This window comes from Planococcus citri, chromosome 4 (assembly GCF_950023065.1).
Source record: "Planococcus citri chromosome 4, ihPlaCitr1.1, whole genome shotgun sequence".
Taxonomy (NCBI): Eukaryota; Metazoa; Arthropoda; class Insecta; order Hemiptera; family Pseudococcidae; genus Planococcus; species Planococcus citri.
This window is the reverse complement of record NC_088680.1, coordinates 36,131,688-36,145,896: the sequence shown is the minus strand read 5'-3', so window position 1 is coordinate 36,145,896 and position 14,209 is coordinate 36,131,688. Positions and strand designations below refer to the sequence as shown.

Below are 14,209 nucleotides of genomic sequence, written 5' to 3'. Positions count from 1 at the left end.
TTCAAAAACTTTTTACATTTTAGAGTAGGGGAAAAAATGATCATAATAAAATTTGTTTATTTTTAACGTGCCTATTATTCATTTTTGCATTCATTTTTTCTCATCGCGATTTTTTGAAATTAAAAATCATTTAAAGCCCCTTCAATTTGCAAGTTAGGCAAGAAAGTCATAACCAGTAATTTTGTTCATTTTTTAAAGTACCTAATTACCTATTACCGACCTCCAGGGTCAAAATTGGATTTTGGCTCTTGGATTTTAAAAACGTATTTTCCCCCTCAATTTTCTAAATAGGCAACTTGTTAATCTTACTTTTTTTTCTTGTAGGTACATCACCAGAAATCCATTTCGTAAATTAATTTTCAAACCGCACGTGACATTAACATTTTTTGGATCCACAGCCAGGCCTCCGGACGTGGGAACCGGATTGTCGAATCAATGCAGGTACGTAAGAATTTCAAACAAATTTTACGATCTGATTTTGACTACATTTTGTTCTTTATAATAAATTCTTCCTACGTATTTTTCCTGCTATTAATGTTTTTTTCGATTTTTCAATTTTCTATTATTTTACACAATTTTGACACTTAAAATTGATGACAAGACGTACCCAGCTCAACTAGACACTGGGGGAGTTCCGAATACCATCTCATTTTCATTGGGTACCATAGAAGTAAGTAAGTAGTCTTTCAAATTTCAAGTCTGACTTTCTGCTGTTAGAGTTCTATGTCACGTAATTGTTCTTTTTATTAGAATTAACTCGACGAATAATCGACAACCGCGCCGTTCTTCATTTACATACAGCGACGCCCCCAAATATATATTTCTTCGGAATAAATTAAACGAAAGAGCGAAGTACGCCGAAGTCTGTAAGTATTGAATTTTTCGAAATTGCACGTTTTGCACCCTCTCCCCAAATTGAAGGTTCATTTCGAAATTCTCTTTGGATGGTTCATTTCGAGGTTAAAGTGAATATGAATGCTAAAATCAACTTTATCGACCCTATAAAACCCTATTTTGATATCCATGTTGAAATGTTATGCATGCCCATTAAATCATTTTTGTGTGATTTTTAAATAAAATTATAATCGATTAAAATCGTTTAATTTCGACCGATAAATCATCACAATACATAATGGAATAAAATCAACTGATAAACATTGGAATAAAATAAAGATAATCAAAATCACAAATTGGAAAAAAACAAAATTATATAATGCATTTATATGCGCGCCTGTTTCTCGATCACCCTCTCCTCACGTTTCATTCGAATGGCCTATTCGATATCGATTCTACTAGCAATCACATCATCTTTATACAGTTCTTTGAATTTCCGAATTTCTTCACGATCACCATCGAAAAACCATGGCAGAACATTTTTTAAGTAAGTCTCATCCAAACGATCGTTGTACTTGGCAAAAATCGAATCTCTACCGATATTATAATTGAACACTTTCTTCAATTTGAATCTCTTCACATCGTCAACATTCCCAAAATACCACATTAATAATTCATCAACATGCGCAAAAATTTTACCAATCTCATCCGACGTAAGATTGGTTTCCAAACGACAATTCCATTTCAATGTTTGCCAGCTTTGTAAAAAAATATCCTCGATCGACAACGATTTCTTAAACTGTTCGATTTTCTGATCATTATTATCAAAACACCACGATAAAAATGCTTCGATAGTTTGTCGATCAAATTCGCCCCATCGATAAAGTGTCGGGAGCACATCGACGGCGATATTTTTGAATTCAATTAACTCGTCTGGATCGAAAACTCGATCAATCGAAACGATAAATTTACGTGTTTCGTGGTCGTTTGACCAATATTCTACGCAACTGGGGACAAACGATCGGGCGATACGTTTCTTGAATTTAATCGCTTGTTCGGGTAAAGTGTCGAGGATATGTCTGTCGATAAATTCGATCGTCTTATTCCACCTTCTCATGCTCGTAAAAATACAACCATCCATCGTCCACGAATCGAGGATTTTACTCAAAAATTCAGTTCGGGTATCTAGATCAGGACTAAAGTGTTCGAGGAAGCTAATCAATTGTTGAAAATCTTCGTCTTGACCATCTAACATGGCATAAGATTGAATCACCTGTTCGAGTTCGCCGCAAAAACCATCCAGTAAGGAACAACAATGTCTTCGGACATTTTGCGACTTGAGTAGGAATTTTTTAAACTCAATTACATCTTTGGCATTTGGAAGACACAGTTCGATCAGTTGATCGATCATGGAAAAATCATTATACAATACTAGGCTATCACCTTGCTCAAACATAACCCTTTTTTTGAGCTCGGCGCTGCCATGCGATAAAAAAACCAATAGGAATTGCATATTGCATGACAATCCGCCGAAATACGCGGCGTGCAAATCGACCACGGTGCTTTTCATCGATTGTAAAGCTCTATTAATAAAACTCTGCGGCGATCGATTCCACATTTTTACAAGGTAACTTAATTTTTCAACTTGATTAGGAAGACTTTCGGTTAATAGGGCGTAAACCAATTGGCAAAACTGTTCGTAGGTTATTTTTTCGATAATTCGAATCCAGGTCAAATAGGCGAATCTTTCGTGAGACTTTTGCCTCCAAAAGTTCATGGTAATTTCGAAAGGCATGGTCGACAAAACGTGTAATTTCTGAAATTCATTCATTCTCGAAAGTAACTGTCTTTGAAACTGCGGTTTACGATTTATCAATACTAAAGCTTTGGATAGTTGCTCGTTGAGACTCAAACGATCCCAGAAGAACTCGATGGCTGACCACGTATCCACGTTGAACGCTGTGATCAAATAACATTCGATAGATTCGCCATTTCTTCTGGGTAATTTATCCACATCACCGGTCATATGACAAAGCCAATAATACATTAGAGGATTTTTATCGAAAGTAACCTTCTTAACGAAACGTTCGGGAATTAAGTCGTAAGATAATTTCGTGATTTCATCTTCGAAACAATACTTGCACATGATTTTGAACTTATCTAACAAGCTGAGTCTGGGATTACAAAGCATATTCGAGGCGGTTTTTCGATGATCGATTTTCCCATTCGGTAACCAAATACAAAACATTAAATCAGAAATTACAATCGGGTTTTCGGGAACGGATTGTCTGGTGACGAAGACATTTTGCGCGTAGTAACGAACCCAATTATTCATTTCATCCCTAACAGGACCGACATAATTTCTAACAAATTCACGAATTAATCTAGGCACCGGTAAATCTGAAAGTATTTTTTCCACTTCCATTTCACCTTCATTACGAATAAACTCTAGAACAGGATACGAATGTGTATCACGTTCGCAATTCTCCAAGCTAATTACCCGACGCCATAACTCGACTGCTACCACAGTCGAAGATATCTCTTGCAAAGAAGGAATGGCTTCGTAAAATTCTAAACCACGGTCTTCTACAACGAATTCACCATTTCGTATATCCGATTCTCCAACATTTATCAACTGCCCGGACATGTCAGCAAATGTTTCTACGAGCAAGCAGCGAGTAATTGAAATGGTAACAGTTTTCAGTTGAATTGGCACCAATACTTCTCATTCAATTCGACATTCCCCATTGGGTATCGCATGACTGGAAGTGGAAATTTCCATCATCAACAATCTGGAAGGGTAAACTGATTTCAATTGATTTTTGTAATGAAAATTATCGCGAATTTTGAAAGTAGAATTTAGTATAAATTAATTCGTCAACCTACATTCCACTCCACTAAATAAAACGACAGGCACCTGAATCCAATAAACCACAGAAAAAGAAAACCCAAAAAAGAGACTCTGATAAATTCTTCTTCTTGGACCTGACATCTTATGGTACATACAATTTGCTTACTTCTAAGATTTGTGTACATATTTTTTTACAATTTTTCATCAGCTCCGCCTTGGGGGGGGGGGGGTCTTGAAGGGGATATGTCGACGGCCTAAGTCCAGAACCTTCTAAGCTCACAAAAGATTGAAAATCGTTTTTTTGCGGTTTTTGGCTTCTACAGCCACTGACACATCAGTGTACCCACAAAAAACGTCCAAAAAATGAGTTTTGTTATTAAAAAATTTAATTTTTAAAAAACCTGCTAAAGTCCATGAAACCTGCTAGCTTCCCAAAATGAAATTGTAAACAATTTTAATTTTAAAAATTTATTTTTAAATTTAAATTTAAGGTTAAAGTTATTGCTTAATTTTTAAATCTTTGTTTATTTTCAAAATAAATGTCAATAACTCGATATAATTTTTAATTTAATTTATTCCAGTACTGTGACCAAAGAAACTTTTTAAAAAAAACCTAAAGTTTTAATTTAAATTTCCGATTCCCTAATCCCATTCGTTTTGAGATACATAATTTCACTGGAGCCACAAGGAATTGACTAACTCTCTCTCTATTCCGTGTAAATTTTCTGTGCAACATTTCTCTTGTTTTAAGTTTGCGATATCTACTCAGTTACTAATTTTCATTTTTTTCAAGTCAATCTTATACACTCACAAACATTTACAAATTTTCTTAGTTTCCTACTAATTCACGCATTTTGATTTTCGTGAATTTTATTAATGAAATATTATTTACTCAGACTCATTCAAGTCTGCGATTTTTCTAATTATTAATTTAAATTCGTTTATTTAGTGTATTGTGAGGTTCCAAGGTTTCATTTTATACTGTTGACTCAATGCCTCATCTGTTTGGATGCAGAAGCCACATGGGCTTTTCTGCACTCCGACAACTATGAAGTAGTAGATGCACACTTGGTGATGTGTGGTGACTTCTACCAACGATGGCAGCAGAACCGCATTGCACATCAACAAATTTTCTTAGTTTCCTACTAATTCACACATTTTGATGTTTGTAAATTTTATCAATAAAATATTTTTTATTCAGACTCATTCAAGTCTGCGATTTTTCTAATGATTTTTCTAATTATTAATTTAAATTAGTTTATTTAGTGTATTGTGAGCTTCCGAGGTTTCATTTTATACTGTTGGCTCAATGCTTTATCTGTTTGGATGCAGAAGCCACATGGGCTTTTCTGCACTCCGACAACTATGAAGTAGTAGATGCACACTTGGTGATGTGTGGTGACTGCTACCAACGATGGCAGCAGAACCGCATTGCACATTAACAAATTGTAGTGGAACCCCCTCTTGATTCGTTCTCAATTCCAAGTACGTCCTTCCAAGTTCCCCCTGTTAATTCGTTCTCAATTCCAAGTACGTCTGTCGAAATTCCCCCTGTTAATTCGTTCTCAATTCCAAGTATGTCTGTCGAGATTCCCCCTGGTCCAACATCGTTTCCAGTTTTATCAAAGTTATTAGGGGCACCCCCTAATCCCGATCATGACTACTCTACACCTCTGCAGAATTTACCCGAAATATCGATAAAGAGGGTCGAGAAGAAGTGCATTTAATCAGCATTATTGGCTGGCACTGTAAGTGTCTTTTTTTGTTTTTTTTTGTTTTTAAAGTTTTTTAAAAGTATTTGTTTGTAATAAATAAAATTAAAATTGCAGCAATATATTCATGACTTGGCTTTCGCCAGGTCAAAGAATAGCATCCGTCCGTTGGACATTTGTTTTCCCTCGGAATTCACGAAAAAGTTCCCATTATTTGCTGGGTATATCGAGATGCTGGGCTAACTAGTGAAGAAGCAAAAAAAGATTACAAATCTGACAGCTATTACCAATTTATTCCCAGCCAGGATGGTCTTCGTTGGCATGGGATCATAGTGGTGAGAAAGAATTGGTTTATTTAGTGTATTGTGAGGTTCCGAGGTTTCATTTTAAACTGTTGGCTCAATGCTTCATCTGTTTGGATGCAGAAGCCACATGGGCTTTTCTGCACTCGGACAATGATGAAGTAGTAGATGCACACTTGGTGATGTGTGGTGACTGATACCAACGATGGCAGCAGAACCGCATCGCACATTAACAAATTTTCTTAGTTTCCTACTAATTCACTCATTTTGATTTTCGTGAATTTTATTAATGAAATATTATTTATTCAGACTCATTCAAGTCTGCGATTTTTCTAATTATTAATTTAAATTCGTTTAGTTAGTGTATTGTGAGGTTCCAAGGTTTCATTTTATACTGTTGGCTGAATGCCTCATCTGTTTGGATGCAGAAGCCACATGGGCTTTTCTGCACTCCGACAACTATGAAGTAGTAGATGCACACTTGGTGATGTGTGGTGACTGCTACCAAGGATGGCAGTAGAACCGCATCGCACATTAACAAATTTTCTTAGTTTCCTACTAATTCACTCATTTTGATTTTTGTGAATTTTATTAATCAAATAATTATTAATTTAAATTAGTTAATTTAGTGAATTGTGAGGTTCGGAAGTTTCATTTTATACATAAAATTTGTATTCTTAATTTTTGAATTTATATAATTTTTTGTAAATTGTAACTAAATGCCACATTTTTCAAGGTAATTTGTTTAATTTAATTGTATGTGTGTTTTGCCTTAGATAATGAATGTCTTGTACCTAAAATAGGTTCCCTATAGTAAGTATTATCATGAATCTAGCTGAAAGATTCTCGATGCACGATGCGCTTATAAAAGTACACAGTTGCATTTTCCTGAAAAATCCACCTGAGGAAATCCAATTCCATAGTACTTGTTAACAAGTGTTTGGGAAACAATGGAGTTTTCCATTTCTTTAGTAAGTAATTTTTCTTGCTTGGTCTCTTTTTTTTTTTTTGTCAAAATGTTCTATCCTGCAAATGAGGACAGATTTTTGATAATTGAAATTTGTCTGTCATGTCCGTTAATTTTTTTATTTTAATTTTTCAATTATATTTTTAGCTCCATTATTCAACTGGTGAGAAGAGCTATTCATGCAATGGGTATACCTTTGAGCTGTGTTGAAAACAAACATTTGGTTACTTATTTCCAAACCATACGGCCATCATTTACACTTCCTTCGAGTTATTCACTCTCTACTCCATTGTTAAATATATGAATGTTTGAATCTGTTGAGAAATCTGTCTTTGAGTGAATACAAGCATCAAGCTCACCAAGTCTTCAAATTGATGGCTGGATAAATGTAAAGTGAGTAACAAAAGAATTTTTGCTTTTTAATAATTGTAACTTTTCTATTTTTATTATTTTTTCCCCTTTAGGTATACTACTTAGGTACCTGTAATTATTTCATTGTTTCATTTTAGAAAACATTTGGTACTGAACGTCCTTATTACTACAGCCAGTGGACCAGTGATTTATAAGATCATTTTAGCAGAAAACAACCAACATACTGCAACCTACATAGCTTCCATTAATGTATCATAAAGGAAGTTATGGAAGAAATTGGTTGTTCTAAATTTTTGTCAGTCATCACTGACAATGTTCAGAATATGAATGCTGTCAATTCCAGATACATATTAAGTAGCGTTGCATTTTAGTGCATTTTTATGATGGTACAAATGTATCATCCCCTTCATGGCTCTGTTTCCAATATAAGTATAGATATGGCAACCATATCGCTATCACTCTGTCAATCTTCCTAATAACTACTGTTTTTCCGTTTTTCATATACGTTTACATTTTTCCTTCTAAGTTAAATCAAGTACATTTTATAGGCCATAAAATGATACGTATAATTTTGATTTAACCTTTTCTTCTCTCTTCTGTCTTTTTCTTCTCTCCTTTCACCTCTGTACTTTTACTTCTCCCTTTACCCTTTGGATGCATTTTTCTACAAATTATGATTGATCCGGGGAAAGAGGAAAGTATTGTCTCCGTCTATAATTGAAGAGTGAAGGGAGCCTTCACTCAAAAGATAACTAGAGAAATTGTCCGATGACAGTTCTTATGTAACCTTTGTCCATATATAGTTGTCTTAAGAAAAGCTCCCTGAGCTTGTTCATTTTTGTAAATACAGTTATATGTATAGTGGTGGTAAAACTTAACATCTCTTCCGAATTTCTCTCATTTTTCTAAATTTTATAACTTCCTAATTTTTGTATCAATTCTTTTATTATATTTACAAGTGCGAATTTTTCTATAATAATTTTTGGTGCTAATTGTGAATTTCATTCACGTAATTTTACATAATTTCACAAATTTCTAATTTAATTTAATGTAATTTTCCTCTGAATTTTTATTTGGTGTTGTGCGGATTTTGTATTTTAATTCACGTAGGTAAATTTCTTTAAACCAATTTGAATTTTATTTAATTAATTTATTGTATCGCGAGTGTAAGTAATAAGTCCAATTTATATTAATTAAGGTAAAATTTTAATAATTATAAATAATTCTAATAAAGAGCTTGACTCATTTTAGACCAATTTATTTTGAGAACATAACACTATCAACGAAGTAGTGGCCACTATAGTACACCGAACGATCTCAATAATCAATCTTCTTCACCTTCGAATATTTCTATTACCAAATTTTGCCCGTTTCCAAAAAAGGAATTCAAAAATAACCCTACTGTTTCTAGACGAACGATGACCACCGCAAATCTCACAGATACTCCGGAACTTGATAAATTAAATGCAAAAAAAGCTGAAAAGGACGCAAAAATTGCTGCTAAGGAAGCAAATGCCAAAAAAAGATTATTCAAATTGGCTTCCAAGAAAAACAATGACTGGGATTCCGATTCGGAGGAAGAACCTCCGCCAAAGCAGTTTTAAAGCGAAGTTGGCTGAAAAACTCAAAAATTCAAGTTCTGGAAAAAATGAGAAACAGGAAACGAAACAGAAGACAAAAAAGGCACCGAAAAATAAAAAAGATGATGCGGTACCATGCATTATAATATGCGATGAATCCTACAGCAGGTCGAAGGAGGTGCGGCTGCAGTGCATAGAATGTCTCGGATGGGCTCACGAAGAGTGTACAGATAGTGATCCGAGCTTTGTATGCCATAATTGCGAGTAGAAAATTCAAAATTGTTTGATTCTGAAATAAATTCGCTTTTGTATGCAATTTTGTATTATGTCAATGTACACCAACTTAAATCTCAACTTACCCCGGCCCCGGGGCAAGTTGGCCAAAAAAACGAATTTTGGAAAATCAATTTTTTCCATGTGAACGTGTTTGAAATTTGAATTTTGCTGCGCCAAAACGTAGGTAAAGCATCAATGTATCCTTCAATTTCATGTCGGTCAAATTTCGAAAAAATCAACAATAAGTGGCCCAAAAAAAATCAAGAAAAAAAGTAAGCCTGAGCCCCGGTCTCCCCTAATTATCATAATGCCTTCAAGTTGGCATACACGGACCAAAAGCACGCATTACTTTTAACCGTATTAGCAAAGATTAAATCACCAGCTTAATCTATATTAACGCCATATGTACCTTTCGAACGTGGCGTGGCAAGAATTGAAGGATAAAATAAAATTACTCTACTCAGATAAGAAGCATGAAACTCAACTTATAGGAGAGTTGTCTAGCATGAGTCAGGGAAGCAGTGAACCCTTAACACATTCAGGAGCATAACAGTTTTACTTTCATTTTCTTAATTTACTTGATTCTAAATTTTTTTGTCAATTCCTAAATTTTCACTTTTAATTATATGGATTTTCGATTTTATAATTTTCTAAAAAAAAAAGTTGATTTAAATTGATAAATTTTCCAAGTTAATAGTTAGGGAATATACATTATAACAATATGATGCATGGTTATTCAAACATTTTCTCGTTCAAGATTTTGTTTTAATTATAAAATGCCGGTAACTTCAAAAAAAAAAAATTATTCGCATTGCAGCAAACTTGAAATTTTATACTTAGAGGCTACGCATACTTTTCGTAGCCTTTGAATTGATCGTAAGTTTTACTTAGCTGTTTAGTTTTCTTCTTTCTGCCTGCATTCATCACGCTCGAAAAATCCACGAAAACGACTTTACAAGAAGCTTACTATTGAAAAAAATAAACGTCGGTAAAAGCGACTCCACTAACGAGAACGGTACACACTTTTGCGTAGAAAAAATAAACGCCGGTAAAAACGACTCCACTAACTAACGAGAACGGTACACACGTTTGCGAAGAATTACATAGAATGCCGCGCGTTTCAGCTTACAACAACTGTCGAATTTTACTCCCTGTTGCGATTTCCAGCCAACTGTCTCGTCTTCGTTATCCCTGTATTTATGAGCAGACACGCGCGTGCATTTGATGAAAACTACTACACCGTTGAAAACCCCTATAAATTATTGATTGAAATCTGCCATCGCAAATGGTAACTAATGGAAACAGCGACCAAGTCATTGTCTGGGATGCTGAGTCTCGAACTTTACGACCGCATGTTGCTTCGTTAGGGTCATAAAGTCTATAAAGTTATGAACAGGAGTCCGGAACGTTGACTGTATAGTCTGAGACGTATAATTCAGTTCCCTGGTTTTAAGTGAGCAGAATTTACAATACATACTACTTACTAGACGAGGCGCTAGCTTAAGTGCTCAAAACCCTCTCATTTTTCAGTTTTTCACAATTTTCTCAAAAATGGTTACAATTAGAGATGAAATACCTCAGAGGGAAAATGTAGAGCATCGAATTTCCTACGAAAAATGTTCTATACACCTTTTCCGTATGTCTGATAGTTTTCGAATTCGAGGTATTGTTGATTGAAGTTACGCGACGAGCGCATACACATGTACATGTAGTCTGCAGCTGTATTTGCAACGAAACCCCTGGATGTGGTTACAAGCCGAGGGAGAGGGAATCAAAATTGAAGCAGCTTTATCGATTATGAGGGTTATATTTTACGACTCCAGATGAAAATTACCGGACGACGTCTGGAAAAAAATCAGCTACCCGGACGGAGCTGACGCTGAGTCAAACTCCTACTTCAATGAAATACTATCGCGAGTAAGATATTGAGAATGTAATGAAAAAAGGAAGAAAATCAACAGCTTAAATAAATGATATTGAATTACAAAATCGAACTCGAAAGATGCTCGAAAACCCTGCCAAGAAGAATGAAGGGGAATCTGTAGGTGGAGAAAATAAAAATGACAAAATTACAATATCAAACTCAACATCCTCAAAAAAATAGAAAAAGTTAGTAGTAGTACGACAGAGAAAAAAATTGCATCTATAAAAACTATTGAAAAACTAGAGGAGTGGAAGGGAGGGGACGGTGTTGATCACTTTTTCAAGTTTTTTAGACAACACGTAAGTCCCGAAAAAAAAGAGCAAAAAAATCTGCAGCAAGCCAGGTAAGGTGAGAGGAAGGAAATATTGATCAATTTTTCAAATTTCACAGACGATAAATTATGTGAGGAAAATCTGCCACTCAACAAGCAAATCTCGAACCAAACAGAATAGAATTGAAAAAATTAAATAGGTAACATATGTAGAATAACCAAATCAAACTCAAAACCTTCCAAAAAGAATAGAAGAAACTGAGAACATTATACGACACAAGAAGAAAATTGCAGCTTTATGGTAACTGTTGAATCACATGAAACGTGTCAGGGGGGGGGGGGTGGAAAAATTGGGAGCGAAAAAATTTGCAACCGATCGAGAAACGCTTTCCAATCAAAAAAATTTGAAGGGGAATCTGCAGTTGGAAAAAATATATAGTGACCCCGCCTGACAAAATCGACCATTTCGACAAAATTTCAAAAACATGTTTTTTTTCAAAAATCTGATCTTTTAACCCATTTATTTTAAAAGTCATTATTCTAAATAGAATGAAGAAAATCGAGAATATCGCAATAGAAGAGAAAAATTTCAGCTATACAAAGTATAAGCTATACTGCAAAACTTCAGTGGGCTCAAGATTTCAAGAAGCAAATGGAGTAGAAAACTTGAAGGGGGAACTTACAAAAAATAAACAAGGAAGAATCTGGAAATCAGACTCAAAACCTTACAAAAAAATAGAAGAAATTGATCACACAACGACAAAATAATATAAAAAATTGCACCTGTGTTGACTATTAAAAAACTGGGAGGGGGAAGGAGGATTTCAATTGATTTTTCAAGTTTTATAGAAAACAAATCCTGTCAAGAAAAAAAAACGAAAAAAATTGAAATCGGAAAAATCTGCAATTCGAGAACTAATTTCTAACCAAAAAGAATAGAAAGCGTTGAAAAAAAATTGAAAGAAGACAATTATTGGCAACAAATGCCACGTTTTGAAATTTTTGTTCGACAATTTCATCATAAAGTAGGAATTTTTAGAAATTCTGATCGAAAAATCACAATTTTGCATAAAAAGGAGTTATTTCTGAGTTTTTCGCAATTTTTGTCAAAAAACAAGACTTTTAGACAATTTGTGAAGAGAATGAGAATTTTTGGAATATTTTACAAAAAAATTAACCATTTTGCTAAAAACCAAAAATTCAAAACAATTTTTGAAAAACCAAGAATTTTTGGCAATCTTCTATAAAAAGCAAGATTTTAACAATTTTAGCATGAAACAAGAATTTTTTTGACACTACTGATAGACAATAGACATGTGATAGTTTCAAGTAATTTCTAGTAAAACAGAGACTTTTATTGCTTTGGTAGTTCTTGAAAAAAATGAGAAAAATTTAAACGTAAAGTAACCGAACACAAGCCCTGAATAGATTCAATTTTTTGGAATTTTTCAACATCTTGATCAACTTTTGTTGAAATTTCTTTTCAATTTTGTTGTACATTTTTCGAAACTTACATATTAGAAATAAATGAAAAAGCCATTTGTGCATTACTTATATCAATTTATTTTCATGTTTTTTTTTTTTTTTTTTTTTTTCAATAATAATGCTAATTGTTTCAGAATTGATTGACGAAACTTTGTTTAATTTATTCGTCACAGATTTAAAACAAAACATCAACGAAGAGAGTAAGTATAATATGTTCTTACAGATATTAAATGAAGCCGCTTTTACTACTGAACTAACGGAGTTTGTATTCGATCATATGATCAAAAATGATTACAAATTTAAAGATATATTCGTCAATATTAATTTTAAAGAAAATAAAAATTTATTTGAATAGTGAGTTTTGCTCAAATACTCTAAAAGCTACTTTAGCGACTTTTACTCAAGAGCAACAACAACAAAAGTGGTTGCAATTGATCATGCTTACAAACAAACCCAAATTAAATTTAAATAATATTTTTTTAAAAAATGATGTGACTGACTGAATAAGTACTATGTTTTTAATAGAGATTTGTTTTTTTTTTTTTTAAATATTTGTATCAACTATACTTAATCGTATTAAATAATTCAGCTTTGTTGAATATATTATCGATTATATTATTTCATTACCTAGTTTTTAAGCTGTGCTGATCTTTATTCGAAAAATAGAATAAAATTGCAAAACTGCAAAGTTGATTAATTGAGCAACATGGAATTTCCATTGAAAAAGGTAATTATATTTTTCATTCATATTTCGTTTTTTTTTTCTATTTTTCAGAAGCTCATTTTTTTGTTTTGCATTAAATTTAAATATTTTTTCATTATACATGCTACGAAAGTATAAGTTTTCCGCCCTCCGTGCATGCTACGAAAATGCTCCATGTTTACCCGGGTCGAAAATGAACATCTTTTAACTTTTAAAGCGCTCTGGAGGCGGAAAAAAGCATTCTACGGAAAAATGAAGTCGAGGAAAATTGTAGAGAATTAAATTTCCAATCGACATAATGTCTTCAGTTTTTTTCTAGGAGGCTTAGTATTCGATATATTTACGCAAAAAAGGAGTCATACGTTCATCACTTTAAGCAAAAACGGGCGTAAAACTTATTTTCGTAGCATGAATAATGAAAAATATCTTACAATGCAAGAAGCGACGTGAAGAATGTTTGGTCTCGTGCTTTAACTCACCTCGCCTTCGGCTCGGCGAGTAAAATTGCACTCGACCAAACATACTTCACTTTCGCTCCTTGTATTGTAATATACTATTTCATGACTGACTGAATACTATGTTTTTTATAGAAATTTGTTTTTTTAAAAAAAATATTACCATTGAGTATACATAATCGCATTAAATAATTCAGCTTTGTTGATAATATTATCGATTAAGTATATCATTTTACTACCTAGTTTTTAAGCTGTACTGATCTTTATTCGAAAAATACATAGAATAAAATTGCAAAATTGCAATGTTGATTCATAATGTTGAAGGAATATGCGTAAATTTTTAGAAAATTGTTTTCAAATGCAAATTTCCACTCAGGAAAGGGTGTAACGTGATTCGAGCATCAAGCATCATATGTGTAGGTAGATGAAGTATTTGTAGTTCAGCTAACTTCTCACCAACATGAATTGAAAATGCTG

General features: G+C 33.5%; 1 protein-coding gene across 5 annotated transcripts in view; it reads right to left on the bottom strand.

Annotated features, from left to right (window-relative positions):
• The window catches only part of LOC135845683 (uncharacterized), a 93,827-nt gene that overhangs the window by 11,758 nt on the left and 67,860 nt on the right, over positions 1-14,209 (bottom strand). For 2 of the 5 annotated variants that reach the window (XM_065364452.1, XM_065364453.1), the window contains exon 5: positions 1,080-3,626. The exons of 1 other annotated variant lie outside the window; for it this stretch is intronic. In XM_065364452.1, the coding sequence (XP_065220524.1) occupies positions 1,274-3,481 (2,208 nt within the window). In that variant the 5' untranslated portion in view covers positions 3,482-3,626 and the 3' untranslated portion in view covers positions 1,080-1,273. Of the gene's footprint in view, positions 1-1,079; positions 3,640-6,655; positions 14,207-14,209 lie in introns of those variants that run through there. 2 more of the 5 variants (XM_065364454.1, XR_010558800.1) reach the window with 2 other exon arrangements.